This window comes from Crocodylus siamensis, chromosome 6, assembly GCF_052110815.1.
Source record: "Crocodylus siamensis isolate JL-2025a chromosome 6, ASM5211081v1, whole genome shotgun sequence".
NCBI lineage: Eukaryota > Metazoa > Chordata > Crocodylia > Crocodylidae > Crocodylus > Crocodylus siamensis.
The window spans coordinates 2,216,879-2,244,604 of NC_143400.1; the positions used below are offsets into that span (position 1 = coordinate 2,216,879).

General features: G+C 68.3%; 5 protein-coding genes across 11 annotated transcripts in view; 3 read left to right on the forward strand and 2 right to left on the reverse strand.

The window, feature by feature from the left end:
• The window catches only part of ZC3H4 (zinc finger CCCH-type containing 4), a 28,453-nt gene extending 23,614 nt beyond the window's left edge, over positions 1-4,839 (reverse strand). The window contains exons 1-4 of the mRNA XM_090051449.1: positions 4,762-4,839; positions 2,817-3,421; positions 2,561-2,716; positions 1,487-2,278 (exon numbers count right to left, since the gene is read on the reverse strand). Coding sequence (XP_089907575.1) covers positions 1,487-2,278; positions 2,561-2,716; positions 2,817-3,421; positions 4,762-4,839 — 1,631 coding nt within the window. The remainder of the gene's footprint in view (positions 1-1,486; positions 2,279-2,560; positions 2,717-2,816; positions 3,422-4,761) is intronic.
• SAE1 (SUMO1 activating enzyme subunit 1) lies at positions 2,141-11,855 on the forward strand. Its single transcript, XM_090055906.1, has 9 exons — positions 2,141-2,274; positions 2,620-2,731; positions 3,347-3,520; positions 4,751-4,893; positions 5,359-5,458; positions 7,875-7,980; positions 9,574-9,718; positions 10,875-10,944; positions 11,605-11,855. Exons 1-9 carry the CDS (start codon positions 2,150-2,152, stop codon positions 11,695-11,697), a joined length of 1,068 nt encoding a protein of 355 aa, XP_089912032.1. The 5' UTR covers positions 2,141-2,149; the 3' UTR covers positions 11,698-11,855.
• A 373-nt stretch (positions 11,856-12,228) lies between these two features.
• Positions 12,229-16,571, reverse strand: LOC149860427 (uncharacterized). 4 transcript variants are annotated; one of them, XM_090053278.1, is made up of 5 exons: positions 15,536-16,571; positions 14,919-14,983; positions 13,919-14,123; positions 12,993-13,140; positions 12,229-12,730 (listed from the first exon to the last, which is right to left on the reverse strand). In XM_090053278.1, exons 1-5 carry the CDS (start codon positions 15,586-15,588, stop codon positions 12,626-12,628), a joined length of 576 nt encoding a protein of 191 aa, XP_089909404.1. In that variant the 5' UTR covers positions 15,589-16,571; the 3' UTR covers positions 12,229-12,625. The 4 variants fall into 4 exon arrangements, with proteins under 4 accessions (XP_089909404.1, XP_089909403.1, XP_089909406.1 ...); XM_090053277.1 differs by lacking the exons at positions 14,919-14,983; positions 15,536-16,571 and adding an exon at positions 14,253-14,737; XM_090053280.1 differs by lacking the exon at positions 15,536-16,571 and having other exon boundaries at positions 12,237-12,730; positions 12,989-13,140; positions 14,919-15,373.
• On the forward strand, positions 15,503-21,728 carry CCDC9 (coiled-coil domain containing 9). Of its 4 annotated transcripts, none has more exons than XR_016443123.1 (15): positions 15,503-15,578; positions 16,819-16,856; positions 16,969-17,073; positions 17,226-17,372; positions 17,453-17,731; positions 17,818-17,901; positions 17,988-18,164; positions 18,242-18,429; positions 18,549-18,601; positions 18,742-18,859; positions 18,949-19,024; positions 19,180-19,600; positions 19,717-19,895; positions 20,017-20,084; positions 21,247-21,728. XR_016443123.1 is itself a non-coding variant. In XM_090053266.1 (15 exons), exons 1-15 carry the CDS (start codon positions 15,518-15,520, stop codon positions 21,262-21,264), a joined length of 2,004 nt encoding a protein of 667 aa, XP_089909392.1. In that variant the 5' UTR covers positions 15,503-15,517; the 3' UTR covers positions 21,265-21,728. The 4 variants fall into 4 exon arrangements, 3 of the variants coding, with proteins under 3 accessions (XP_089909392.1, XP_089909393.1, XP_089909394.1); XM_090053266.1 differs by having other exon boundaries at positions 19,717-19,887; XM_090053267.1 differs by having other exon boundaries at positions 17,226-17,354; positions 19,717-19,887.
• A 143-nt stretch (positions 21,729-21,871) lies between these two features.
• LOC149860429 (C5a anaphylatoxin chemotactic receptor 1-like) lies at positions 21,872-25,870 on the forward strand. Its single transcript, XM_090053276.1, has 2 exons — positions 21,872-23,522; positions 24,796-25,870. The coding sequence occupies exons 1-2, from the start codon at positions 23,375-23,377 to the stop codon at positions 25,863-25,865; spliced, it is 1,218 nt and encodes a 405-aa protein (XP_089909402.1). The 5' UTR covers positions 21,872-23,374; the 3' UTR covers positions 25,866-25,870.
• Positions 25,871-27,726: the final 1,856 nt, after the last annotated feature.

Here is a 27,726-nt window from a genome sequence, read left to right on the forward strand (position 1 = left end):
CCCCTGCATCACATGAAATACAGAACTCCTTAGAGAGAAAGGCATGCTAATATATACAAGCAGCTCTCTGGACTGCACACCTGCCCTCTCAGGGGGTGGGAAGGGGAGCAACTCTCGCTCTTGCACAAACAGACATGATTAAGCTGTTTATTTCTGTGCACTGCTTTCTGGCACTAGGTTTTCCAATAACACAAAAGGCTAATAAAGGGGAACAGCTGAAGTTATGTCTTTCGGGGGCGGGGGGGGGGTTGGGGAAAGGTGCTTTATACACATCTCTGGGGAAGGGTGGGGAAAGGGAAAAAAGGTTTTCCTGGGGGATTAGAAACCTTTCAGTACCTGGTTATAATGGGGTCACTTGAGATCCAGCTGTGGAAGTGAGTCTCCCTCTATCAAAGGGGGTGAACAAGGGGGCAGCGCGAAGCGCCGAGTCCCTTCCACGCTACACCTCCCTGTGCACGCGCTCCCTGCAGCCCCCGCGCAGCCAGGAGGGGCCAGGAAGCAGCGGCGGACAAAGGGGACATTAATGAGGCTGGTGCTGCTGGGGAGGCAGGGGGGACAACAGCCCCAAGCCTCATTAAAGATCCCAGACCAGCCAGGAGTCTCGCACCCCCCTGGCACTGCCTGCTGCCCCCCTCGGCCCTGGGAACCCCCTGGCTGGCCTCACCCCCCTGCCCTTCCAAGCCCTGGCTCCAGCTACTCTGCCGGCCTAACAAGCTCCCCCCCACCCCCCAAACAACCCAGCCTATATATTTAGCCTGGCCTATCCCCCCCCCCAACCTGGCCTACTGTCTAAGGGCTCCCCCCACTTCATCTACCCCCCACAAAATAAACTGGCCTACTGATTTAGTCTGCTCCAACCCCACCCCAAAAAGCCTAGCCTACTGATTTAGCCTAGTTTAACCCCCACAAAACCTGGCTTATTGCTTGAGGTCCCCCCCAACCTCATCTAACCCCTCTTAAAAGCTGACCTACTGCCTGAGGCCCCCCCCCCAAACTCACCTAACCCCCCCAAATAAGCCTAGCCAACTGGTTGAGCCTGGTGTAACCTCCCCAAAACCTGGCCTATTGGTTAAGGGCCCTCCCAAACCTCAGCTAACACCCCTAAAACCTGGCCTATTGCTTGGGGCCCCCCAATCTCATCTATCCCCCCAAAAGCCTAGCCAACAGGTTGAGCCTGGTGTAACCCCCCCCAAACCTGGCTTATTGCCTGAGGGCCCACCACACCTCATCTAATCCCCCCCAAAAAGCCTGGCCTAACCCCCCCAAAACCTGGCCTAATGCCTAAGGGCCCCCCCCAGCCTCTTCTGACCCCCCCCAGCCTGGCCTAATACCTGAGGGGCCCCCGCAACTTGAGGCCTAGCTTGTCCCCCCCCCACCGGGGCCTGACCTGCCCGCGCCCCGCGCCCGGCCCCCCCAAACCTGGTCCGGCGGGCCGGACAGACAGACACAGACAGACAGAGGCTCTCGGGAGAGGCGGTTACTGGACCTTTCGTCCGGGCCGTGGTGGAGTTGGAGCGGCGGCGGCGGCCGGGGGAGGCTGCAGCTGCCGCTGCCGCTGTCGTGGTGGAGGTGGCGGGACGGAGAAGGGGGGGAGGCGGGCGGGCCGGGGGGGGAGGCGGCGGCGGCGGGGGGGACACTCGGGCTCTCCACGGCCATGGGCGGGGGGGGCACAGGGGCACAGTCACTGTACAGAGCGGGCGGCCCGGCTCGGCTCGGCCCGGCCCGGCCCCGCGCTCCACCGCGGGTGGCTACACAAAATGGCGCCGGCTGCACGCAGCCGCGCCGAGGCAGCGCCCCGCGCCCCGCCGAAACAGCCCGAGCGCCGCCGAAACTGCCCGAGCGCCGGCGGAAACGCCCGAGCTGGGCACGCCGGAAACGCCCGAGCGCGCCCTCCAATGGGACAGCCCAAGTGCCGCCGGAAGTGCCCAAACCCTCCCCCGTCTGGGGACGCCCGAGTGCTGCCGGAAATGCCCGAGCGCCCCCTTGCTGGGAACGGCCTGAGCGCCGCCCGTGGCCCCGCCCCGCGCTGGGCGGGAGGGGCGGGGCCGGCCTCCTCCGTCTCGCCCCGCCCCCTCGGCGCGGTGAGGGCGGGGTGGAGCGGCGGGGACCCGCCCCGCCTCCGCCGGCGGTCACGTGACGGGCCGGCGCGATGGTGGAGAAGGAGGAGGGCGGCGGCGGCGGCGGCGGCGGAGGGGGAGGGGGGGGCTTCAGCGAGGAGGAGGCGGCGCAGTACGACCGGCAGATCCGCCTCTGGGGGCTCGAGGCCCAGAAACGGTGACTGGTGGGGGGCGTGGGGTTGAGTGGGGGATATGGGAGTGTGTGGGCGGAATGGAGGAGGGGCGGGGGATATGGGGAGGAGGAGGGGCACGGGGATGGGGAGGGGCAGGGCATCTGGATGGTGGCGTGGGGGGGGAGGATATGGGTGCATGGGGAGGGGCAGGGGATATGGATGGGGCATGGGGAGGGGCAGGGAGATGGGGGGGATGTGGTGGCTGGCGGTGTGGGGGGATAGGGGAGGGGCAGGGAGCGCAGGCCGGGGGGGGCGCCTAGGATCTCTGACCCCTCGGCCAACCCTGTGGGGCTTGGCTGGCCCCCCGCGCTGACCCGGTGCTCTCGCAGGCTGCGGGCCTCGCGGGTGCTGCTGGTCGGCATGAAGGGGCTGGGCGCCGAGGTGGCGAAGAACCTCATCCTGGCCGGCGTCAAGGGCCTCACGATGCTGGACCACGAGCAGGTAGGAGACCACCCCCCCGCTCTCCCCCAGGGGGTCCGCAGGGCGGCACTGGGGCTGGTCCCGGCGCCATGACCCTCCCTCTCACCGCCCTGGGGGGCGGGAAGGGGGCACGTGGTGCCCCAGCGTGAAGCCGTGGCAGCCAGCTCTTCCCAGCTCGCTTGTATTCCCCCGTGTCGCCGCTAGGCCGCAGCGCCGGGCCGTGCGGTGCGATGTCGCGGCCGCGTCTCGAGCGGGAGGGGGAGCTGTGGGCACTGGCCTGGCTGGGCCTGGGAACCCGCCTGTCGGAGCTGAGCGGTGGGGAAGCGGTCCCTGGTGCTGCCTGCGTGTGGCCTCGCGGGGCTGGCATGGAACAGAGCCGGCGGTCCTTAGCGTGTCCGTGCAGGGGGTAAGGGGGATGGCTGCCTCTGCTGGGGCCCACTGCTGGCTCGGCGACCCCTCGGACTCGGAGGCTGCCGAAGGGGATTTGAACCCTTCCTGCTCCTCCTGAAGGAGCCTTTCGCCCTTCTGGGGTGAGGACAGCGCCGCGCAGGCACTAGAGCTGTTCTGCTGCAGCCTTGCCTTCCCCCGCGCAGAGCTGACCTGGGACGTGGGGCCCATGAATATCCTCCCCGCCAGGTGCGTCAGGAGGACACGAGAGCCCAGTTCCTGATCCCCGCGGGCTCCCTGGGCCGGAACCGCGCTGAGGCCTCCCTGGAGCGGGCGCAGAACCTCAACCCCATGGTCGACGTGAAGGCCGACCCCGAGGGCGTGGAGAGCAAGCCAGAGGACTTCTTCACCCAGTTCGATGCTGTAAGTGCTGGGGACGGGGGCAGCTGTGGTGCTGGCGTCCTTGCCTGGGGGACGTGGGTTTCCCCATGCATCTGGCCCCAGTGATATGGCAGGTGTTGCTGCTGCTTCCAGTGAGAGCCTTTGGTAATGGGAAGCTGTGCTCTGTGGCCTCGCCTCTCTGCAGAGCCTTGATGTGGCTTAGCAAGGCACAGTCCAGCAGGGATGACCAAGTGGAGCATCGCATGTTGTCCTTGTGCACGTGGGTTTTCGTTGTGACCCAGCCCCCAGGAAGGGAGGGAAGGTACAGGCAATGAAAATGGTTTGGGGGTTTTGCACCAGGCCTCTGCTTTAAGCTGGTCTGCGTCCCACACAGCATCCTTTGTGTGCCCAGGAAAGGGACCTGGCTACTGTGGACTTCACGATGAGCTGCAGAGCTTGAGCTCTGGGGCCTGACCACCTAAGCAGCAGCTGTGCAGAAAAGGACCTGGGGGTGACAGGGGACAAGAAGCTGAACAGGAGCCAGCAGTGTGCCCTTGGTGCCAAGAAAGCTAACGGCATCCTGGGCTGCATTGGTAGGAGCGCTGCCAGCAGATGGAGAGAAGCGATTCTTCCCCTCTTATTTAGCACTGGGGAGGCCGCATCTGGAGTCCTGTGTCCAGTTGTGGGCCCCACTACAGAAAGGATGTGGACAAGTTGGAGAGAGTCCAGCGGAGGGCAGTGACAATGGTTGTAGGGCTGGGGGACAGGACTGGTGAGGAGAGGCTGAGGGAAATGGGCTTATTGAGTCTGCAGAAGAGAAGACCGAGGGGGATTGAATGGCAGCCTTCACCTCCCTGCCGGGGGGCTGCAAAGAGGCTGGAGCTGGGCTGTTCTCAGTGGGGTCAGATGACAGGACAAGGAGCAGTGGGCTCAAGCTGCAGTAAGGGAAGTTGAGGTTGGAGATTAGGAAGAATTTTCTCACTAGGAGGGTGGTGAAGCACTGGGATAGGCTCCCCAGGGAGGTGGTGCAGTCTCCATCCTTGGAGGCCCAGCTTGATAAAGCCTTGTAGCTGGGGCTGGGTCTGCTTTGAGCAGGGGGTTGGATGAGATGTGACCTTCTGAGGTCCCTGCCACCCCTTGTTTTCTACGATTCTGTTGTATGGTTTTGTGCCGTGGTGCAGCAGAAATGGATGCCGGGGGCAGCCACGAGGTTTATTGGTGTTCTGCCTCCGGGCTTGTCAGCAGCAGGGGCTGACTATTGCTGCCTCCCAGGTCTGTCTGACATGCTGCTCCCGGGACGTCATGGTGAAGGTTGACCAGATCTGCCACAAGAACAGCATCAAGTTCTTCACTGGCGACATCTTCGGCTACCATGGCTACATGTTCGCCAACCTGGGGGAGCACGAGTTTGTGGAGTAAGTGTGAATGCTGCCAGGCAGGCTGCTCTGGTTTGATCCCTGGGATTGGAGTCCTGCCCGCCAGGGTCCCAGCCTTGTTGGCCATCCCAGCACATTGAGGTATTGAGACCCGAAGCCGTGGAGCTGCCTTCCCCTGCCCAGCAACAGAAAGGTCCCGTGGGGCACCTGTGTGTTTAGTAATACTGGCTACGTTGAGAGGCTTGCCAGGCTCCCTGTTCTCCCAGGCCGTACCCTCCTGGGTTCTCTGCACCAGGCCTCTGCTTTGAGCTGAACTGTGTCCCCCACAGCAGCCTTTGTGTGCCCAGGAAGGGGAGCCAGCTACTGTGGACTGTATGGCGAGCTGCAGGGCTTGGGCTCTGCGGCCTGACCCACATGGTTCATAAGGGTCCATGGGTCATCGTAACAGGCCCCAGCACCACCTAGGAAGCCACACTGTTAAACCTCCTTCCCATCGCTCTGCAGGGAGAAGACCAAGGTCGCCAAAGTCAGCCCAGGGGTGGAAGATGGACCTGATGCCAAGAAAGCCAAGCTGGACTCTTCTGAGACCACCATGGTGAAAAAGGTGCGTGGAAGGGCCGCAGATGTGCCAACAGACCTGCCTGCTCGGTTGGGGGGGTGGTCTCAGTGTTCGCATGTGCTAGAGCGTGGCCCCTGCCGCCCGACGGCGTGGTTCCTCCTTAGAGACGCGAGGGTGTGGGGCACACTTGGAGTGTCTCCTTGCAACTGCCTTGGCTGGGGGCCATCTCGGGAGCTGGTGAATGTGGTTCCAGCAGGATGCCCTGTTCTTCTCCTGGCATGGTTGTGGTTGTGCTGGTCTAAGGCACCGTCCTGCACGTGCAGCTGCCCAGGCAGGGGTGATGCTGCCTAGCCTGGACGGTACAGAGAGCGTGTCAGCCAGCCCCGCGCTCCCCACCCAGACAGGAGGCCATAAACACTGCATTGTTGCTGCTGTCAGCTGACGGGGGAGCCCCTGGGAGTCTGGCTTGTGACCTGGGTGTGAAAGGTTCCCATGTCTTCTGGGGAAGACGAGGCAGCAGAGCCTTTCACATGTAAATGCCTCCAGGCCCTGGCATTGTGCAGGTCCCGCAGCTGGAAGCTTAGCAGGGCAGTCCGGGCCTTGGGGCCCGAGCATGGAAATCCCCTCCGCTTTATCCGGCTATGAGGAGAATGCAGGCTGAGCCAGCAGATTAAGGGCCTTTGTGCGCCTCTCCTCGGCCCCTCGCTTCCGGCCGGGCCCACGCGGGGTTGGATCGGAAGGTATGGGAATATTCCCCAGCTGCTGTCCTCCCCCGACGGGGCTGGGCTCAGGTTTAGGATGCGGCGAATTCCTACAGAGTCCCCCGCAGGCCAGTGCCTGGGATGGGAACTCGAGGGAGCGGCCGGGCTGGGCTGGGCTGAGCAGAGCAGCTCCCTGCGCTGTCCCCAGCGGGTGTCGAGTGGTCTCAGCACCCAGCAGTGTTGTGGCCCCCAAACACATGTGCTTCCCTTCCTGCATGTCCAGATCTTCCTGTGATACTGAAGGGGGCTGTTCCATGCTACACAGAAGGGCTTGAGGGCTGCTTGTATATGAGGACCTGTGAGAGGCATGAGGAGAGGAGTGGGGGGGCCCTTCGTAATGGCCGTGGGCTAGGGTGGGAAGCCAGGTGCAGATCCCTAGCTGGTGCATTGCTAGGGCTCCAGCAGGACTGTCCTGGCAGCTCTGAAGTCCAGAGCACCTGATCCCTCCCCTCTCCTCGAGGCACGGGTTGTGCGTAGGATTGAGCCCTGAGGGCGCCGGTGGCAGGGCACAGGTCCTGATTTGGGGCTGCCCGAGTGACCATATGGACAACCCCAGCTCAGGGTCATGGCTGCTCTTCCAAACCACGCTCCTGTCGTGGTCGCAGCTGATCTCAGAGTGTGGGAGCAGGCCTGGGGCGCCGCCATCGCAGAAAGCCCGTCCTGCGGGGTCCCTGCCACCACCTGAGGAGGTGAATCATCCGTGCGCTCTCCACAGGCTGGAGCCCAAGGGCACAGCCTCGCCTGGCTCCGCGCCACCACAGGATGCCAGAGACAAGGCCCCTGTGCAAAGGCGCAAGAGCCGGAGAGGGAGGGAGGAGCCAGCCCGAGGGACCGGTGAAAGTGACTCATCGTGCTCCCGGCGGCCGGCGGCGATGAGCTAATCCCTGCTCTTGCTCCCCACGGCTCAGGGCAGTGGCAGGAGGAGGCTGAGCATGGTGCTCAGCGCCACGGGAGCCTGCCCAGGCCTGCACCAGCTCTGGAGCACTGCCCTCAGTGCTGCCAGTGCATTACCCACGGGCATGTGAGGACAGAGTGCTAGCCTGCAGCCATCTGCCGGCCTCGCTCCGAGAGCCTCCTGCCCTTGGGCGCTTGTCCCCTGTTGGGCTCTGGGTCTGGGCTCAGTCCGCCACACTGGCCGCCTGGCTCTGCAGCCTCAGCCTCATACTCCAGCTTCCTGGCAGAGGCTGCCATGAGAGTCCTCCACACTTGTGATGGAGCCCCAGATGCATCTTTGGCTGCCACACACAGAGCATGAGGGATGGTATGGCCAGGCTGGCCCGTGAAGCAGATGCTGAGCCAGGGGGGGCCCAGAGGGCGTCCCTGCGGCTGTGGGCCAGCGCTAGCAGGCAGCATCGTGCACGTGGCATTCGCAGAGGGGAGAAGACGGCACCTTTGTTCTCGCCGGCCATGCAGCATGAGCTGGGCAGAGCGTAGTCACCTTCCCCGGCAGCCGTACGGCAGGAGAGGACCAGCTTCTGCAGGGGTGTAAAAGCTTTTGCTGCCGTAGCCTGGGCAGGAGCAAGGAGGGGAGGAGATGCCATCGGGGCTGAGAGTACAGGGGTCAGGCTCTCCCAGCACGTAGGGCTGTACTGGTCACCCCCAGCAGAGGGGCCAGCCCGGTACGTTGCGGGGGTCCCAGTGGGACGGGGTGAAGCCCACCGTGTTGCTCTCCGAGGCTCTCACTGGCTTTCCTTCCACAGCGCGTGGTTTTCTGCCAGCTGAAGGAGGCACTGGCGATCGACTGGAGCAGCGAGAAGGCCATGGCTGCACTCAAGCGCACTGCCCTGGATTATTTCCTGCTCCAAGGTGAGCAAAGCCTTGCTCGCGTGGGGTTCGGAGGGAGCGAAGGGCGGGGGCTATGGAACCGGGCTGTTGGAAAGCACATGGCTTTGCTCTTAGGCATCCATGTGTCTGTCGTTTGCTTTGTTTGCTGGCCTGTCCTGGGTGGAAAAGGCCCACAGCTCTTGGAGGGGCAGTCCCCGGCCCTAGCCAACAGCAGCTGCTTTGCCCTAATACATTCACAGGCTGAGGCAGGTGCTGGGGTGGGGATTTGCCCCGGAGAGCATCTGCCGCAGTCTCTGCCGGCTGATGCTCCCAACCCGTGCTCCCCCCACGCTCAGCACGGGCACTTCCTGTGGCAGGAGCTGGCTTTGATTTGCTCGTGTTGAGGTTGGGGCGAGTTTACCAGGGCGGCGGCGAGCTAAAAATACCCAGCGCCTGTGGAAACAGCCGCGCTCCGCGAGCGGAAGTGCCCCGCCAGCCAGGGGCTCGGCTGGCCTCAGCGTGTGCTTTGCTCGCTGCCCTCTCCCTCCGTGGCGCCTGCTCCCGTATCAGGGCTCATGTGGCCGCGGGCTTGGCAAAGCCGCAGCCCCAGGTGGGGCTTACCCATGACGAGTGCCAGTGCCCAGACTAGAACCCACTTCCTCCCCAGGGCTGGGGCTTTGTCAGCCCTCAGAGACCTGCCCGTGCCATGCAGCCCTCTGCTCCCCGAGCTCGCAGCGGGTTCAGAGCTACCGCTCTTGGCCAAGCCCTTCCCCCCCATCCTGAGTCCCCACTGCAGCTGCCAGTGCCTCCTGCTGGTTCCTGCCCCACAGAGGTGGCTGCGAGGGGCCGGGCACGAGTTGGGGATGGAGCCCAAGACGCTGGGAGCTTCCCCGTCTCCTCACGGGGATATGGTTTGCTGCTGTCTTGGGTCACAAGCCCCTGCCAGTGCTGCCTTTTGACTCTGGCATCCCTCCAGAGCTGAAATGTTCCCCATGATGCCTCCTGTTGCTGGAGCCGAGCTGCGGTGCTCAGCTGCTTAGAGAGATGGCCTGTGGACCAGGCAAGGGTCGGGAGGCCGGCTTCACGAAGGGTCCCCCTGCTCCCGCAGTGGCTGGACATAGGTGGGGGAGTGCTGACACCCCTAAAGCTGCAGCTCGTCCGCACCTGGTCACTACCCTCTGCAGGCGCACGGGGCCTCTTGGCCACTTTCCCAGCGGCCCCCCAGGCCCCTCAGATGTGGCTGGGGAGGATCTGCTTGGTGCCAGCCGCCCCCCTCCTTAGCTGCCAGGCAAGCAGCCCAGGTAAACACGGGCCTTGTCTGATCCGAGCTAGGAGGGGCCCAGAGCAAAGGAGGCAGCTTTCGGTCTGATCCCGCGGCTTGGCTGCCCGCTGACCTGAGGGCCTCTGGCTGGCCTGCACCTTCCTCGGGGGCCTCCCCTGCGGAGGCTGGGAATGAACAGACACGAGCCGGACCCTGAGGCTGTGCTTCAGGAAGGGGCAGTGCCAGGGTGGCCTAAGGGGGCCAGTTGTGCCTCTGGGGTGTGTGGAAGGTGGGGCTGAGGCCCGGGGTCCCCGGAGCCCTCCGGTCGGCGCTGTCCGTGGCGGCGGGACTCTGACGCGCTCTCCTCCCCGCAGTGCTCCTGAAGTTCCGGACGGACAAAGGCCGGGACCTCCTGCCCGAGAGCTACGCCGCCGACACCGAGCTGCTGCTGCAGATACGGAGCGACGTGCTGGATGCGCTGGGTGTCAGCGCCGACCTGCTGCCCGACAGCTTCGTCAGGTGGGCGCCGCGGCCCGGGCTCTGCCCGCGGAACGAGGGTCACGGGCCTGGGAGGGGGCGCGCACGGCCTGCTGCTTCTCTCGGGGCCCTCTCCACGTGGGCTGTGAGTCAGCCCAGCTGGGAGGCTTGCCACCAGCCTGGCTCCGGTCCCTGCCGAGCGGCCGTGGTTCCGCGCCGTCGGTGACCCGAGCCGTCTGGCCGTGCCGCCCTGCCTGGCGGGGCTCTGTGCCCCTCCCCTGGGGTCGTCCTGGGTAACCGCCGGACCAGGTTTGGGGGGGCTGGGTGTGGGCAGGCCAGGCCCCAGGGCTGCCTGTTCCACCCCGGTTCCCTGCGTGGGCTGGCACGTTCCCCCCCCGGCGGGGAAGCCTGGGCTGGGAACTTTCCCAGGCATTGGCGCAGCCTGGGCAGGCAGCGGGATCTCTGTCCCTGCAGCACTGGCTGCCCACCCGGTGGAGACTGGTGCCAGCTCGCTGTCTGGGCCCCTGGGCTGGTCAGGGAATGGTCTCTGCTGGGCATCTTGACCAAGGGAGCAGAGCTGGGCACCCCCAGGTAGGGGCCAGTGCAAGGGACCCCCCAGCCCAGCACGTGGGAAAGGTGGCAGGTCGAATCTCACTGCCCAGACACCTGCTGCCAAGGGTGGGGGTAGGAGGCAGGGGCGGTGCCATGGGCTCTGCGATGCACGCCCTGTGTCCTGCCTCTGGTGCACGGGTCAGAGGAGCCCGCCTGCACCCCCAGCCCCTTGTGGCATGTTGCCACACGCCGCCCCATGTCCAGGAGCGTGCTGCTCCCCACAGCCGCTGTGTGCCAGCAGGAATGGCAGGAATGCGGTCCGGGCACACGGCGGATATTTTGGGGGTGCTATTTTTAGAAGGGCTGTGGGAAGCACGCAGGGGGGCTGGGACAAGGCACACGGGTGCCTGGCAAGCTGAGCAGTGGCCACCGCTCGGCACGTGCCCTGCCAGCCTGGGTTTGCACTGGGTGCGATGCAGGAATGGGGAGCCTGTCGCCCGCCTCTCGTCGGTGCCCAGGGGGGCCTGTGCTATCCCTGCCTGGGTCCCTGCTCCCTCCCGGTCTGCAATGCTGCTGGGGGAGCCGGACCCTGGGGTGGGCTTTGCGGCGGCACCGCCAGCTGACCATGCGCTTTGGTTCCTTCCAGCTACTGCTTCTCCGAAATGGCTCCCGTGTGCGCTGTGGTCGGAGGCGTCCTGGGGCAGGAGATCGTCAAGGTAACGAGGAGATGGGGGTCAGGGGAACGCTTCCCCGTTGGGATCAACGGGGCCTCACTGGATGAGTGCAGGGAGCAGCTCCGCAGCATGCGGCTGCAGAAAGCCGTCCAGGTCTGGGGCCCGGGGTGCTGAACCGGTGCCCCGGCTCTGCAGAGGGCCCCTTTTGCCAGGGAACGTAGCGCTGACCCGAGGGTTCCCGATGCCCCACGGTGCGGGTGGGGGGCTCAGCTGTGGAGGCCTCTGGCTCCCAGCCTTCCCTGCAGACGGCCCCAGTGTCTAGCTGGATCGGGCCCCCGCCCCCGCAGCTGGGCCAGCTGACAGGCATCCTGCTCCTGCGTTCCTGGGGTCAGGCGTGGCTGGAATTGCCACCCGTGCCCCGCACGGCTCCTGGCGTCCGTTTCCCAGTCTCTGTAGCAGTTGGTCTAGTGTGGAGCCCCTGCTGCTCAGGGTCTCAGCCTGTAGCAGGGCCACACCTGTCCCTGGCTTGCTGCTTGGTGTGGGCTGGCTTCTCGCTGCCTCAACTTACCCAGCTGTAATATGGGCCCAGTCATGGCTCAGGTAGGGGGAATAAGGATCCTATACTCTCTGCCATGGCATGCTTGGGCTGGTGCAGTACTAGCTCCTGAGCATCCCTTGGTTCCTTTTTCCCTCCCGCCCCAGGCGCTGTCGCAGCGGGATCCGCCCCTCAACAACTTCTTCTTCTTCGATGGCATCAAAGGGAATGGGGTTGTCGAGTGCCTGGGACCCAGCTGAGCCGGGCACCCGGGGCCTGCCCTCGAGCACAGGTTAGACGCTCGGCCTGAGCGGAGCTGGCGCTGCCCCCTCCCCAGCACCACGGGGACAAGCGGTGCAGGGCTGGCAGGGGTCTGAGCTCCGGGTCCCAGCTCCTCAATAAAAGGCTGTTGTTCCCACCTCGTCTCGTTTCCTCCCTCTTGGGCCAGGGCGGGAGATGCCCGCTGCGGCCAGCATCGCCGTGGTCCTGATCACGGCTGAGCCAGGGCCTCGTGGTCTGCCCCTGCACAGCTCGGTCGTGCCTTGGCACCGCACGTGCTCTGCCCACGTCCAGGTGGGGCGGGGTGGCAGAGCCTGGGGAAACCCCTGCTGCTCCTGCCCGCAGGTCCATTTTTAGCCCCGGGAAGCAATTTGCTAAGTGGCACTTAGCAGGGAGGGGTCACCTGTGCTGTTAACCCCTCTCCCGCCGGCCCCATCCCACGGGGAGGGGCTGGGACACACCACCCGAGGGCCACCACGGCAGACAAGCACCAGCAGCCCTGGCTTTGCCGAAATCCGTTTTTATTGAAAAGAAACGTACAAAAAGGAGGAACTGACCATGTACAGTGCGTGTCCCCTATGTACAGCCCCCTCCCCATCCCCCTATGTACAGCCCCCCTCCCACGCCCCCTCCCCCCTATATACAGGCTCCATGTACAGTATTTACAAAGTGCTACAGCTGCGCCCGGACCCTGCGCCCCCCTGGACCCACGGTGGGGGTGTCTGGGGTGGGGGCCCTCCTTGCTCCCCAGCCTGCGTTGCCCCACTGCACGTCCCCCCCGCGAGGGGCCCCGAGCCGGTCCAGCAATAAATAAATAAATAGAAAGTGCCCGGGCGGGGGGGGCACCGTCAGCGAAGGCAGCGCCCGGCGCGCGGCGGCTCCTCGCCCGGGCCGGGCCGGGCCGGGGGGCTAGTTGGGGTCCTGGTTGGGCATCATGGCATCCTGCAGGTTGCAGATGGTGTCCAGCAGCTGGGCCACGAAGCGGCAGAAGTGGCCCCACAGCGTGTCCCGGGGCTGCGAGGCGGAGCGGGACCGGTCAGCCGGACCCCCTCTGCCCCGGCCGGCTGCGGCCACCGCGCCGCCCGCACTGAGCCGCCTGCCGCCGGCTCCCAGCCTTAAATACCCGCTGCTATTTATAGGCTGTGAGTCAGCGGCTGGCTCCCCCGCCCGCACGCCAGCCCGGCCTCCTGCGCAAACAAGCCCTCCGCCAGGCGCGGGAGCCGGGCAGGTGCCAGGGCCCGGATGCCTGGGCCCCCCCCGGCCCCCGCTCACCTGCCTCGCGTGTGCCTGCTCGAAGGCATCGCCCATGCGGCGCAGCTGGGCGCCCACCGCCTGCTCCGGGCTCTGCAGGGCGCTGGGTAAGTGCCCGTTGGGCACGGCTGGCTCCGTGGGCAACCCCTCGTCCTCCGTGGGCAGGGGCGCTCCTGGGGGCCGAGCGGACGGCGGCGTCAGGGCGCAGCTGGGCCAAGGGCTGCGGGGGGGGGGGGGGGGGTCGCGCCCCTGCCCCGGGGGCTGGGGGAGATGCCAGCCAGGAGCGCGGGGCAACTGGGGGCATGAGGCAGGTAGACTGGGGCCAGCTGGGGGGCACAGGGCCCCTGGACGGGGGGCAGCTGGGGCATGGGGTAGTCACACCGGGGGGCAGCCGAAGGCACAAGCAGCTGGATATGGGGTAAGTAGGGACCTGGGGCAACTGGCCGGAAGGGGAGCACCCCAGTACGGGGCAACTGGCCGGAAGGGGGGCACCCCAGTTGGGGCAGCTGGATGGGAGGGGGACACCCCAGCCTGGGGCAACTGAGCAGGAGGGGGCACCCCAGCCCTTGGCATGGACAGAAGTGGACACCCCAGCCCAGGGCAACTGAGCGGAAGGGGGGCACCCCGGCCCTTGGCATGGATGGAAGGGGGCACCCCGGCCCGGGGCAACTAAGCGGAAGGGGGGCACCCCGGCCCGGGGCATGGATGGAAGGGGGCACCCCGGCCCGGGGCAACTAAGCGGAAGGGGGGCACCCCGGCCCGGGGCATGGATGGAAGGGGGCACCCTGACCTGGGGCAACTGAGCGGAAGGGGGGCAGCCCGGCCCTTGGCACGGACGGAAGGGGGCAGCCCGGCCCGGGGCAACTGAGTGGAAAGGGGGCAGCCCGGCCCGGGGCAACTGGACAGAAGGGGGCAGCCCGGCCCGGGGCAAGCGGGCGGCGGGGCACTCACCGGGGCTGCGGCGGCGGCGGCGGCGGGCGCGGGCGGGCACGTGGCGGCCCCCGAGGCGGCAGCTCAGGCCGGGCGGCAGCGGGGCGAGGCGGGCGGCAGGCGGGCGGCCCGGGGGCGCGGGCAGGGGCAGGGGCAGCGGCAGGCGCAGGGCGGCTGGCGGGCGGCTCCCCTCGGGCGCTGCTCGGGCCATGGCGCTCGGGGGGCTCTGCGGGGCGGGGGCGGGGTCAGATCGCGCCCCCCCGCGCCCCGCGCCCCGCCAGGGGGCGCCAGGGCCAGTAAACAAACCGCGCCCCCCGCCCCGGCCCCGCGCCGCCGCCGCCCGCCCCGCACTCACGGCAGCTGCATGAACCCTGCGGCGGCGGCGGCAGCGACCGGGCGGCGGCGGCGGCGGGTCCGTCTGCGGCGGCGGCGGAGCCCGGGCTGGGGCTGGCCCCGCCCCCTGACGTCACCGCCCCGCCCCGCCCCCCGCCAGGCAAGTTCGGGCTTGTGCTGCCCGAGGGGCGGGGCCAGCCCCCCCCCCCCGCCACCGCGCCCGCCCCGCCCCGGCCGCGCGCCCCAGCCCCGCCCGGCCCCGGGGGGGTGGGGGTCGTGCGCCCGGCCCCCCGCAGCCCCCCCGCCGCGGCCGCGGGGCCGGGAATTCCCCGCCGGGGGGGCGGGATGCGGCGGCGCCCGGTAACAGCGGCCGGGACCAACCAGGAGGCACCGGCCCCGCGCGGCCAATCGCGAGCGGCCCCGCCCCCCCCGGACCGCCCCCCCGCATCCGTTGCCATGGGAACGGCGCCCTGGACCGCGAGCGGGCCGCCCCCCCCCCGTCCCCGAGTTTGGTCTAACTCACTCCCAACCTGCGCCCCCCCCCCGACCCCCGGCCCTGCCCCCCACCCGGGGATTCCCCACCTCGGGGCCCCGCGGGGAAATTCCCGCCCGGCGGAGGGGCGGCGGCAGCTGCGCCCCGCCCCCCCGGGCTGCGGGACCTGAGCCCCGACACCCTCGCGGCACCGACCTGCAACCGGTGCGGGGGGGCAGGCACCCCCTGCGGCTCTGCACCCCCGCGGCTCCGGCTGGGACCTGGGTGCGGGGTCAGAGGTCAGAGGTCAGCGCTGGGCTGGCAGGGGCTGAGTGAAGCCCCCCCCGATCTGCCATCGCCCCCCCTCCCGCGCATGCGGCTGCCGAGGGGAGTTTGCCCAGTGACAGCGCCGGCCACTCAGCCACGGCCGGGGGGGCGGCGGGGGGCCAAGGCGGGCCGCCCCCCCACCCCGGGCTGCGGCTCTGCTGGGACAAGCGGGGGGGGGGGCAGGCCCCGGGCCGCGAGAGTGAGCGGTCTCAGCCCAGGTTGGGGGGTGGCACAGCTGGGGTCTCCCCCTTGCTGCCAGGCCCTGCCCTGCACAGCTGGATTTGCGCCCCCCCCCAGCTGGAGACCCCCTGCCCAGCTGCAGCCTTCTGGCAGCTGCACGGACCCCCCCCCCACACACAGCTGGACACCCCTGGCACAGCTGGAGCCCCCCCGCGCAGCTGGGTGGGCCCCACAGCTGGCACCCTGGGCATTGGTAGGAAGCGCCCCCCCCGCAGCATCGGGCCCTTGCATCACCCCAGAGCGGAACCATGACGTCAGCCCGTCACCTGAGCGGGCGGCAGGCCTCCAAAAGCCCCTCTGAGGTCACAGGTGAGGTCATCGGGGGAACCCCCAGGGCTGAGGGGCAGCTCCCCGCTGAGCTGGGCCCGGAGAGCTCGCGGCACTGGTGCCCCCCCCCGGGCGTCCTGGCCCCAACGGCGCACAGCGCCCCCGCCCGCCGACCCCGCTCCGACCCGCCCGCGTTACTGCCGCCCGGCTGCGCCCCCCCGCCATCAGCTGGACCCCCGCCTCCCCCCGGCCGGCTCTCATTGGCCGCCGCGGAGCCGAGCGCAGCCAATCGGCGCCGGGGGGGGGCTGTTTCCAAAGGAAGAGCGCGGAATAACCCCCCCCCCCCCCCCCGTCTGCGCCGCCCCGGCCCGGACTCCTGGGTCCCAGCCGGGGGGGGCGGACTCCTGGGGTCCCTTTAGCGTGCTGTTGGGGGGGGACAGGCCCCCACTGCGCTCTGGGCACCCCCGGGGGCAGGGGGCTCTGCCACCGCCTCCCCGGGGGCCCAGGCGAGTCCCCGCACCTCGGGGCTGGGCGCAGGCGCGGACCCCCAGACCTCCCGGGGGGGCCGCGCGTCCCCTGTCCCGAGCACCCCCCCCCTTGCCACATCCTCCCGCCAGTGCGGGCTCGGGCCGCAGCCAATCAGCGCGCAGCAGGAAGAGGAGCTGCCATGGAAACAAGGGATGGAGCTGGGGGGCCGGCACCTTCGCGGGCAGCCAGTGCCAGGGCGGGGGGGGCCGTCGTCTGCAAGAGTCCGGACAACAGTCGGGGGGGCGGGGGCATCATTAGGCTCCAGCGTGAACGCGGGGCCGGGGGGCGGGGCCGGGGGCTGGAGGCAGGGGGGCACCCTCCCGCCGTCGTTAGGCTCCAGCGCTAACGCGGCCGGGGGGGGCTCAGCACCGGCCCCCCGGCGCCACCTGGCGGCTGCAGGGACAGCGGCAGGGGCGGGGCCAAGAGCGCGGGGGCGGGCGCGGGGGGGCCCACGTGCCGAGGCCGCTTTACGAACCCCCCCCAGTCGGAAGCGGAAGTGTGTGCCACGTGGGGGGGGGGGGCGGAGTGGCGCCCGGGTTCCGGGGAAGGGAGGCCTGGTAGGTCCGGGGGGGGGGCCCCGGTGCCTGGGCTCCCCCCCTAAGTTTGGGGGGGCGTGGGGGCCCGGTCACGTGGGTGCCCCCTAGGTCGGGGGGCAGTGGTGGGTGGGGGAGGCAGGGTTAGACACCTGGGTTCCCGGGGGTGGGGGGGTTGGTGATGCCTGGGGGTCCGGCCTGACCCCCCCCCCCCATTGCAGAGCGGACGGAGCGGAGCCGTGTGGCGCCCGCCGGGATGGTGAGTCGTGTGTCCCGCACTGGGCGGGGGCGGCACGGGGGTCCTGCCCTGCTCTGCCCGGGGGCTGGGTGTCTCCCCCCGCCCCGGTGCCCCCAGCTTTGCCTCCCCCCAGTCGGCCGCGCTGGACCTGAAGTCGAAGGAGGAGAAGGACGCGGAGCTGGACCGGCGCATCGCGGCGCTGCACAAGAAGAACGAGGCCTTTCTCCGGCGCTACCAGGTGGGGCTCCCCTCCTCGTTGCCGGGGGGGGGCACAGCATCCCGACACATGCGCGTGCCCCGGCCCCGCTGACCCGCATTGCCGTCATTCTCCGGGAGGCTCCACATGCCCCGGGTGGTCTGACCCCCCCCCCCCCCCCGCCGTGTGCGCAGGAGATCGAGGAGGATCGGAAGCGAGCGGAGCAGGACGGCGTTGCCGTGACGGGCGTGCGCCGGCCGCGCGCTGGCGAGAGCGACGCGGAGCGCCCGCGCGGCGACAAGAGCCTCTCCCTGGTCGTCCAGGTTGCGCTGAGCCCGGGGGTGAGAGTTGGGGCAGGTAGGGGAGAGGGAGGACGCGCCCCAGCCCGGGCCCTCACCCTTCTCTCTCTCCGCCGCCGCAGGAGAAGCGCGTCGTCAGCGACCGGCGCTCGCCCACAGCCCCCAAGCCCGGGCGCTCGGCCCCCCGCGGTGCGGGACGTGCGGGCCCTTACCCTTCTGGCCGCTCACCGCGGGGGGAGCCCCCCAGCCAGCTTGCTTGGGAAGGGGCGGGGGACGCGGGTGGTGATGCGGCGCTCCCTGGCGAGCGCGGGGGTGGGGGCCGGGGCCGGCGCTTCCGGGGCCGCGGAGGGGCCGGCGCGGTGGTGGCGGCTGGAGACACCGGACCCGACCGGAAATCCAAGGTGATGTGGCCGGGGTTGGGGGGGTATGGGGGCCCCCCTGCGGGGGATGGGGCACCAGGCTGACCTGGCGCCCCCGTTTCCGGCAGGAGTGGGAGGAGCGGAGGCGGCAGAACATCGAGAAGATGAATGAGGAGATGGAGAAGATCGCGGAGTACGAGCGCAATCAGCGGGTGCGTGGGGGGGTCGGGGGGGATGGGACGGGACGGGAGACCCCGGGCTTGGGGGGCCGCAGCGACGGAGCCACGTCTCGCCGCAGGAGGGACTGCACGAGAGGAACCCGGTGCGCAACTTCCTGGACGACCCGCGGCGCAGCGGCCCCTTCCAGGAGGTCGACCGCAAGGAGGGCAGCCGACGCCACGGCCGCAACTGGGGGGGCTCTGACTTCGACAAGGTCAAGACGGGCATGGAGCGTGAGAAGGAGTGGCGCACCCCGGTACGGCCCGGCACCCGGGGCTGGGGTAAGGTGGGGTGCAGCGGTCGGGGCTGAGCCGTGTTTGCTCGGACTTCCAGGGTCAGCGGCCGGGCCCCAGGGGCCGGGGGGCGCTGGACATGACACTGTCCATGACGGGCCGGGAGCGTGCTGAGTACATGCGCTGGAAGCAGGAGCGGGAGCAGATCGACCAGGAGCGGCTGGCGCGGCACCGCAAGCCCACGGGCCAGTGGCGCCGGGAGTGGGACGCTGAGAAGACGGACACCATGTAAGGGGCGGCAAGGGCAGGACCCCGGGGCTGGGCAGGGCTGCGGGGTCTTCTAGCGGGGTGCAGCCAGCCACGGTAGCGTCCACCCGCCTGCATCTGCGTCTGCGTCTGTCCCGCAGGTTCAAGGAAGGGTCTGCGCCGGCGCCGGGCCTGGATGGAGGCAGCCGGCAGGGTAAGTGGGAAGGCTGATGTGGGTGCAGGGGTATCCCAGGCAGCACCCTTGGGACGGAGCTGTTTGGATTGGGGTCCCTGGCATGGTCACGGCGTGGCTGGCACCCTCGTGGCTCCCTGTAAGATCCCGCGCCCCTGCAGACGAGAGCCGGCGCCCGCCCAAGCCGCCCACCTTCGGGGAGTTCCTGTCCGAGCGCCGCAGCGAGCGCCGCAGGAAGGGCCGCGGCCGGGGCGGGGGCGCCTCCGCCAAGCCCTACAGGTACCAGCCGAGGGGTATCTCTCCTGGGGTGCAGTGGTGGCTCCGGGGGGCAGCTGCGCTGGGTTACTGACACCTTCCCCCCCTCCCAGCATGCACGACAACCGCTGGGAGGAGAAGGAGACGCTGCCTCCAGCTGAGGAGAGCGACTGCAGCCTGGGGCCGAGGGTAAGACCTGGGGCGGGAGGGGTCCGCACAGCCCAGCCCCTCGTGCTCCCTGTACGGTGGCATCTCCGCAGCCTCCACCTCGGGGCGCTTGCCCCCCCAGGTAGGGCCTGGCGCCACGAGGGGCTCAGCTAGAACCTCACTTCTCGTGCGCGCAGGGAGAGGCCGTGAGCCCGGCTGCCCAGACACCCCCAGAGCCGCTAGCGTCTGTGGTCCCCGAGGAAGACGAGGACCAGTGGGAGGACGTCAGTGGCGAGGAAGACGAGGAGGACGATGAAGACGGGTCTGGGTCGTTGGACGAGGACAAGGCGCCTCCTCCAGGCTCCCCCAGGGCGCAGCGGGCCCCGAAGGCTGGGCGGGGGGTGGCCCCCAAGCTGGCCATGCCCCCGGCAGGGGTCCCGGCTGGCGAAGGCAAACCCCTCAGCCCCTTCTCCCCGGTCGAGGGCTACCGGCCTGTCTCGGACTGGGGTGAGGAGATGGAGCTGAACTCACCGCGCAGCAGCCTGGGGGACGGTCCCCTGCAGGGCCCCAGTGCTGGCCCCCGGGCTCAGGGGGTCAGCGTGGCCGGAGCGGCCACAGGTACGTGAGCTGTGCGCGTTGGGGGAGTCGGGGGACGGGGACGGATGCAGCTGTGCAGGGCCAGGGCGGCCGGGCGGGCCCCATCGCAGGGAGCTGAGCCAGCCGGTCTCCCACAGACCCGAGCCCCCCAGCGCCCAGCGAGTGCCCGGGAGGGCAGGGAGCACCGGAGGCTGCGCGGCAGGAGGCAGCTGAGCCCGTGGGGGACGCGGAGGTGCCGGCAGCCCCTGGCATCACGGAGGCACCGGAGTCGGTGACCCCCATGGCCACCACGGAGCTTGAGGCGCCAGGTGCCAGGGTCTGCACTGAGCCGGGGCGGGCGGCGGGGCAGGGGGCTGATCGTGGTTTGGGTCCCTAGGGCCGAAGGTTTGGTCAGGGTGGTGCTGGCCGTCGTCTGACGCCCTCCATTGTCCCCGCAGGCACCGCAGTGACGCCGCCCGCCACTGAGCCGGCTCCGGGCACGGTGGAGATCACGGACTTTGCACGGGTGCGTTTCCGTAAGAGCTCGCCCTCTCCGGCCAGCCGCTAGCGGGGCCCCGGCCGCCTTCACCCGTCTCTCCGGCTCGGTCTTTCTCCCTGCTGTTCCGCTAGCGCCGCGACTAACCCGCCCGCCGGCCGTGCCCCGCAGAGCTGCAGCTTTGGCTCCAGGACGTGCTTTGCACCCAGGGGAGGCAGGGGTGGGCATCGGGGTGGCTGGAGCCCAGTGCAGGGGGCAGCTGGTGCCCTGCCCTGTCCTGCTGCTGCCGCCCCTCAGGACACTGTGACTTGGGGGGGGCGTGGGCGGGGGGCTGTCAGCAGCGTCTGTACGCCTGTCACGGTGCATTAAAACAGCTCACTGAACAGCCCCGGGATTGGTCTTTCCCTGTAGCGTGTAGTAAAATGCCGTGGGTGGGAGGGGATAGGGACTGGCCCCTGCCCAGGCTGAGGGCATTGGCTTGGGGGCAGCAAATGAGGACTTGCCCCCTTGCAGCTGGGCATGTTGGGGCTTTGCCCCCCACAATGCTGCAGGCCACGAGGCTGTGGTTCACCGGTCCCAGGGTCCCCTTGGGATTCTGCTTTCGCTTCCTCCTCGACTGCCGGTGCATCCCCGGACGTCTCTGATGCTTTCCCACGGGACCCCCCCGGGCTGCGTCCTGTGAATGGCACCTGCCCTCCTCGCTGAGCTAACACTATGCGGGCCCCGGCCGAGGAGGCTGGGAGCTGTCGCAGGTCTCCGCGGCGTCCCGGGCACGCTTGGTTCAGCTGCATGTCCCCCCCCACGAACGCGGCTCTGCTCAGCCTGCTTCCAGCAAGGGTGGGGGGCCACGCTGGGCTGGTACCGGAGGCGAGGGAGCTGCGGCGGCGGAGGTCACCAGGAAGCCGCCCTGCATCCTTAGAGGCTGCATCCTGTCTGCAATGCAGGGTCTAGTTACTTGCACCCAAATCAGGTCTAAGGGGAGTGTTTGCGGGGGGGGGTCTGGCCTCAAAATGACAAGTGGACGGCTGCTGCCAGGACCCCGTGGCAGGTCCCCAGTGAATGTGACATCAGCCCTGGGGTGGGGGTCCTCTGCTGCACATGGGGGGAGGGGCGGTGTGCCAAGAGCTGCAGTCGTGGGCCCTGCACCCTGCCAGGGCTGAGCTCACAGCCCCTCTCTCTCCCCCTCTTGCAGGGCAGTGGAGGGCCCTGACCCACTCGTCCAGGACCCTGCAGCCTGCTGCGCCTTTCTGAGCAGCGGGGTCTTTGGACGGATGTGGCCTCGCCATGGATCTTGCTGCGGTTCAGCTGTTGGCCTCGCTCCAGGGACTCACGAGCCTGCAGGGGCAAAGGGGGCAGAGACCCCTCCCACAGCTGGCTCCGGAGGGGCTGCAGCGGCCCGGCTGTTGGGGCAGGTGGGGCTGCCCCTCGCACCCTGGGGGAGCCCGTCTGGCCCCCAGTGCCTGCAGGATGTTAACCCTCTGCTGCCTGCACTTGGGTGGTTGCAGGGCGCCAGGCTTCCCCGCTGCCCCCCGGGAAGCTTCATTCTCCCATCGGACGGATGCCGGCGAGAGGCGTCTTCCTGGGCTGTTTTGTCTTGTCAGGACCGACCGTGTCTCCTCTCTTCTGTTTCTAACAATAAAGCGGGGACAAGCCCTTGGTCCCCACTGTGCTCTCCCCATGCCCTGGATTGGACGTGGTCAAGGGGGACAGTTTGGGAGTAGGGGTGCGCTCCGCTGGGCCCAATCCCCCGGCCCAGCCCAGCCCCCGGTGCCACTCTGGAGCAGCCGTGGCTGCCTCTGGAGCGGAGCTGCAGTGTGCGCTGCTATCGCTACCGTCGCCCAGCCCTGAGCAGGTGCCAGGAGCAAGGGCCCTGCCGGGAGCTGGGGTGTGGCGGGACTGCCCGGGAGGGGCTGGTTCATGTTGGTCTGAGATAAAAGCGGCCTGGTGAGCAGAGCCAGAGTTGTTGGGGTCTGCATCCCGGGACACACTGCCTCTGGCTGAGGGGAGCGACTGCAGCCCAGGGCCAAAGGTAAGGCCTGGGATGGGAGGGGCCTGAGTCCCAAAACCCCCAGTCTTGCCCCACAGTCGCTCTTCCCTCGGGTGCTGGACAGGGCTGGGCTTGCAGCTGCCCTGGATGCGGTCTGGGCAGGGGCAGGGGCGCCGCGGGGCACCTGGGTGCACGGGCCTGCCTGAGCCTGGGGAGAGTCATCTGGACTAAGGTCTGGGTGCTCTGTGCCTCAGTTTCCCCATCGGTAGGAGGGAGAGATCCTCCTCTCTTCCCTTGTTCTCTCTTTCCTTGGTCTCTGAGGCTGGCATTGGGTCACGGGTGGGAGACGCCCTCTTAAAAAGACCGGGGGCACCGGGACGCAGGCGGCCACTGCCACGCTGGCTGCGCCTCCCTCCTGCGTCTGGCTGGCTGCGCTGCTCCTGATCCTCTGTTTCGCACCGGTCAGGGTGCCGGCAACAGCTCCCACGAGCCCGTGCTGGTGTGACCCAGCCCCACGGCTCTGCACCTCTCACGCCCCCAGGCACCCTGGACAGGGGTCCCCAAGCAGCCATGGAGGTGCAGGATGGTGCTGCCCAGTGGGGATGGAGCAGGGGGGCAGTGTGGACCTTCCCCCGCCCCAGCCCCCGCAGCACCTGGGAGGTGAAGGAGACCTGGACTGAGCCCTCCCTTAAGCCCTGCCTGGACTGTGCGGGGCAGGGGGTGGAGGGGGCTTGCAGCTCCCCCTCGCCTCCCTCCTCCCCACACTGGAGCCTTGCAGGGCGATGGGGATGAGGCGAGGGGCTGCCAGCTGTGGCGCTTTCTCCAACCCGCCCCCCCAAATGGCCCAGGCTGTGCTGGAGGGCAGGCAGGGGGGCCGCGAGACCTCGCAACGGGGCAGCATCCCTGGGAGTCCCGGCTTACTCCTGCCTGCTCACCCCCTCCCTGAGCAGGACCAGGGCCCAGGAGTCCTGCTGTGCCCTGGGGCACCCCTGCGTGCTCAGGACCCCTGCCTGGGGGTCACCGGGGCTGCGAAGCGGTTGTGGGGAGAGGCCCAGGCAGGTCCCAGCCTGGCGTGAGCGAGGGTGCCTGCCTTGCCCCATGAGCTGGGCATGGGGCAGCCCCAGGCCTGTCTGCCCTGCACCTGCCCCATGCCCCCTGGGCCCCGTTGCAGCTCAGCCGAGCCGGGGGGCTTCCCCCCCGACCCACGGGCCCCCGCGAGCCCGTCCTGGCACGACCCAGCTGCGCACGCAGGGCGGTGCCAGGACTTGCCCGTGGCCAGGCAGGTGGCAGAGCTGGGAACGGAGCCCAGGCCCCCGCCCGGCTCCCTGCAGGAATGGGAGAGATGGACCCCCCCGCAGCGGCACGGGGCAGCCAGCCGTCAGCTTCCTCTTTGCCGCGATATATAACCTCAGCTTGGGCAGAGGCTCCAAGCATCGCTCGGCGATTCTCCACGGCGCAGGCTGCCCCGGCTCTCCGGCACGGTGAGTGGGCGCGAGCAGGGGGCTTTCTCTGGCCCCCCCGGGATCCCAGTGGGCTCAGCCAGGTGCAGGGGGGTCCAGCACCTGTGTGTGGCTTTCACGTCCCCCCTCGCTCTGCGCCGTGGTGCTGTCTGTCCGGCTCCCCCCGCCTGTCCGCGATCCTCAGCCCTCCACCCTGGGCTCTGGGCCTGGGCAGGGGGCTACTGCTGCTGCCAGCACTCCCCTGCCCCAGCCAACCTCCCCCTTCCCCTCCACGGACAGCCGTCCGCCTGCCGCGCGCTCCTGTCTGCGCGCACATGCTGCATGCATGCTGGCACACGCACGTGCATGCCAACGCACGCACCGACACAGATGCCTAATGCATGCATGTGCACACAGCAGCACATGGACATGCAGGTACCTGATGCATGCTTGCATGTGCACACATGCACCGACACACAGGGACACACACATACTGGCACAGACTGGCATGGGCACCTAATACATGCTCGCACATACGCGCACACACCAACGTGCACTGCCACATAGATGCATAACACATGCTTGCACATGCGTGCATACACACACCCCAACGCAGAGACAAGCACACTGGCACACGCCTGCCTGAGAGATGCATGTGCACCAACGCACTGCTACAGACATGTAATACCAGCTTGCACCTGCACACACACGGTGACACGTGGACATCTAATACACACATGCCCATGCACATACACACACCCCACACGTATGTGCCCAAACCCAACATGCCCCTGGGGCTTCCTTTCCATGCCGGGCTGTTCTCCATCGCGGTTCAAATGCTTAAGTCACTTCCCAGCGGCGACCAGCTTGGGTCTGTCCCATCCTTGCGCCCAACCCCATGACGGGACTCTGCCGCGGCTGCCCACACCTGATGCGCGGGTCCCGATCGTGCCCCCAGCCCTGCGGTGCTGCCCCAGGCCGGCTCCCCCCTTGGGGCAAGAACTGCCCCCTCTTCCTTCCTGCCAATTACCTCATTGCACTTCCTCACTCTGAGGCAACTGCGGGGTTAGGCAAGGGGCTGTGTTGGGTAAGGGGCTGAAATCTATGTCCAGCGTCCTGGATGCGGGGCCTTCACCAGTCGTGGTGGTCTTGTGGCCGGAAGCAGAAGCCGCACGGCACAGGAAAGTCCTGCAAAGTCCCGCCTGCCACCCGCGCTGCCCTGGCTCCGTGAGACCTGGGGCCGGGGGCGCGGTGGCAGGGCCCCGTTGCAGCCGAGCAGGAGACGACAGCGCGGGTGTTTCTCGTTCACCTGCAGGAAAGAGGATGGACTACGGCATGGAAGGCTACCCAGACGGGGACTACAACGACACCCAATACTACACCCACACGACGAATGCCGACCTGCTGGGCTACGTATTCACCCCCATCGGCACGGCGGCCCTGGTCCTCTACACCCTGGTCTTCATCCTGGGCGTGCTGGGCAACGGGGCCGTCATCTGGGTGACGGGCGTGGAGATGAAGCGCACGGTCAACACCGTCTGGTTCCTCAACCTGGCCGTGGCTGACCTGCTGTGCTGCCTGGCGCTGCCCTTCCTGGCCATGCCCCTCATCCGCGACCACCACTGGGCGCTGGGCGACTTCCCCTGCAAGCTCCTGCCGTCCCTCACCATCCTCAACATGTTCGCCAGCGTCTTCGTCCTCACGGCCATCAGCGTCGACCGCTGCGCCCTGGTGACCCTGCCCATCTGGTGCCAAAACCACCGCTCAGCGCGGCTGGCCTGGGGCGTGTGCGGGGCGGCCTGGATGCTGTCGCTGCTCCTCACCCTGCCGTCCTTCATCTTCCGCAAGATCAAGGCCGAGGTGTTCGCCGTCAAGGTGATGTGCGTGCTGGACTACGCCTCCGTGTCCGGGCACCAGCACGCCACCGAGGTGGCCACGGCCGCCCTGCGCTTCGTCTGCGGCTTCCTGATGCCCTTTGTCGTGATCTGCACCTGCTACGGGCTGCTCCTGGCCCGCATCAGCAAAAGCCGCTTCGGCCGCTCGCGGAAGACGCTGAAGGTGGTGGTGGTGGTGGTGGTGGGCTTCTTCGTGTGCTGGCTGCCCTACCACATCTCCGGCCTCATAATGGCTTCCAAGCTGTCCCACGACCCCCTCTTCCAGAGGATCCACCATATCGACCCGCTCATCGTCGGCGTTGCCTACATCAACAGCTGCATCAACCCCATCATCTATGTGCTCGTGGGCCAGGACTTCAAGGCCAAGTTCCGGCGCTCGCTGCGGGGCCTGCTGCGCGAGGCGCTCACCGAGGACTTGCCTAGCACCGGGGACAGCAAGGCGCGGACCAGGTCCACCATGGATGACAAGAGCACGACCACCACCATCTGAGCTGCACGCCTGGCTTGGGCAAGCAGGACCTGTCCCCCTGCCACCGGACTTCGCACCCGTTGCTACGAGCTGGGGTCACGAAGCAATGCGGCAGCCCCCCCCCCCCCCCCAACCCCCTTTCGGTCCCCAGCTGCAGACTCGAACGAGGCTGTGTCCACATCTGCACGCCTGACTACGCGCGCTCTCCTTCGCATCCTCTGCTCCTGCTGCCTCGGGGCCCCCATTTCCACCGGCTTCCAGGATGTCCCAGCTGCTCCTGTGCATGTGCCTGGGCGACCGCGCACCCTGCCCCACAGGGGCCTCGCACGGCTCCCCGGGCGCCGGCCCCGGCCCCCCTGCTGCAAGGGACAATTCAGCTGCGCCGCCTGTATGTCCAACTACCAATAAAGGCAGCCCCTCCAGCGGCCTGCGCTGTCCTCGGCTCGGCGGGGTGGGAGGAAGGGTGGGGCCAGGCCGGGAACCCGCTGACAGGACCCCCGTAACAGGGAAGTTATTTATAGCCGAGGTCCCTGGGTCCAAGCTCCTTCCTGTGCGGCTGCTGTGTGACAGTCAGGCGCAAATAGCCTTTGCCTGTCTCCTGTCGTTTCCAGCCCTATCAGTGCTCATCCGGCAGCAGGCCCGTCTTCCTGCCACGCGGCCTCCTCGCGCTGGCTGCGCGCTGTAGCCAAGGGGGCTTCACCCCCGCGCAGCGTCTCCCCCTACCCGCAGGGGCAGCCGGAGGCCGATGTCCGGCTCTTCTGCCCTGGGGGTTGCAGCACATTGGCCCTCGGTGCTTTCTGTAGCCCTGAAATGAGGCGGGGGGAGGCTGCGACTGAGCCCTGAGGGCTGGGGGGAGGCAGGGCCATGGTGCCCGCGGAGCAGGGGTGTGTGGGTGCACGCGCAGGAACGGTGCAAAGATGGATCGTGCAAGGGGACCCGGAGCCAGGGCAGTGACCGTGCAGTCTCGCGGTACCTGGCGCTGCTGCCGGCCCTCGCAGACGATGTGACCAGGCAGCCCCCAGCACCACGTCCCCATGGGCTCAGCTCAGGGTTGGGGCCCAGCAGCCCCTGCCTGCCTCCTGGCCCCGCTCCCAGGGCAGGCAGCCTTGCTCTAAAGCTGCAGCCCCAGGTCAGACGTGCATGGGGCTCGGGGATTTGACCATGGCCTCACACCCTGCCACAGCCCCAGCCCCAGCCCCAGCTGTGACTTGGCTCCCCCCAGCTTCCCCTTTCAGCTGTTTATGTTTGAAGGCCGGTTTCCCGGAGATTTCTTGCTGTCCTAAGCAAAGCAGGAGGGGGCCTCACACGTCGGCGAGATGCTTGCCTTGTGCCGGGCTGGAAGTGACACAAGGCTGGAGTTGTGCAAGGAGCTGCGGCTGGAAAGCAACACTCCTGCTGGGTCGTGGGGAGAGGGCTCCAGCCCCGGGCGGCCTTGGGGGGCTGGGAGACCCCTAGCCGCAGCGGGCAGGGGGATCCTTCAGGCTGCTGCGCTCTGGCCATGCCTGGATCCTGCGTGCAACGAGTTTCCCAGGTCTCTGCAAGCAGTGCTAAGCCTGGGCCAGGGGAGGGCTCGGTGACCCCCACGGGAGGGATGGACCCCCTGCAGACAACATGGTGGCCCCCTCCCCTACCAAGCAGCCAGCGGCAGCCCAGCCAGGCCCCAGACCCAAGGAAGGGGCCCGAGGGTGCCTGCACGTTGGCACACCCTTCCCACCGACCCGCGAGGGTCGGGTGCCCAGCTGCAGGGCTGCGCCCCGCTGGGTTTGCAGAACTCCCAGCTTCCCCTTGCCCCCGCCGCTTCTGCTTCCCTCCCCGGGGCGGGGGCAGGGGAACCCCCCCCCAGTTCCTTAGTATCCAGCTGGTGTGGCAAGGACCTGACGCA

Bases quoted from the DNA above. Each gene is read 5' to 3' on its own strand.
- SAE1 (XM_090055906.1), top strand. From the start codon at position 2,150: ATGGTGGAGAAGGAGGAGGGCGGCGGCGGCGGCGGCGGCGGAGGGGGA. The intron at 2,275-2,619 runs GTGACTGGTGGG...GTGCTCTCGCAG, and splicing joins GGGCTCGAGGCCCAGAAACG to GCTGCGGGCCTCGCGGGTGC. The intron at 5,459-7,874 runs GTGCGTGGAAGG...TTCCTTCCACAG, and splicing joins AGACCACCATGGTGAAAAAG to CGCGTGGTTTTCTGCCAGCT.
- LOC149860427 (XM_090053277.1), bottom strand. From the start codon at position 14,688: ATGGCAACGGATGCGGGGGGGCGGTCCGGGGGGGGCGGGGCCGCTCGC. The intron at 14,124-14,252 runs GTGAGTGCGGGG...CCCGCCCCGCAG, and splicing joins GCAGGGTTCATGCAGCTGCC to AGCCCCCCGAGCGCCATGGC. The intron at 13,141-13,918 runs GTGAGTGCCCCG...CTCGGCCCCCAG, and splicing joins CCGCCGCCGCCGCAGCCCCG to GAGCGCCCCTGCCCACGGAG.
- CCDC9 (XM_090053266.1), top strand. From the start codon at position 15,518: ATGACGTCAGCCCGTCACCTGAGCGGGCGGCAGGCCTCCAAAAGCCCC. The intron at 17,732-17,817 runs GTGATGTGGCCG...CGTTTCCGGCAG, and splicing joins GACCCGACCGGAAATCCAAG to GAGTGGGAGGAGCGGAGGCG. The intron at 19,888-20,016 runs GTGCCAGGGTCT...TTGTCCCCGCAG, and splicing joins CACGGAGCTTGAGGCGCCAG to GCACCGCAGTGACGCCGCCC.
- LOC149860429 (XM_090053276.1), top strand. From the start codon at position 23,375: ATGGGAGAGATGGACCCCCCCGCAGCGGCACGGGGCAGCCAGCCGTCA. The intron at 23,523-24,795 runs GTGAGTGGGCGC...GTTCACCTGCAG, and splicing joins TGCCCCGGCTCTCCGGCACG to GAAAGAGGATGGACTACGGC.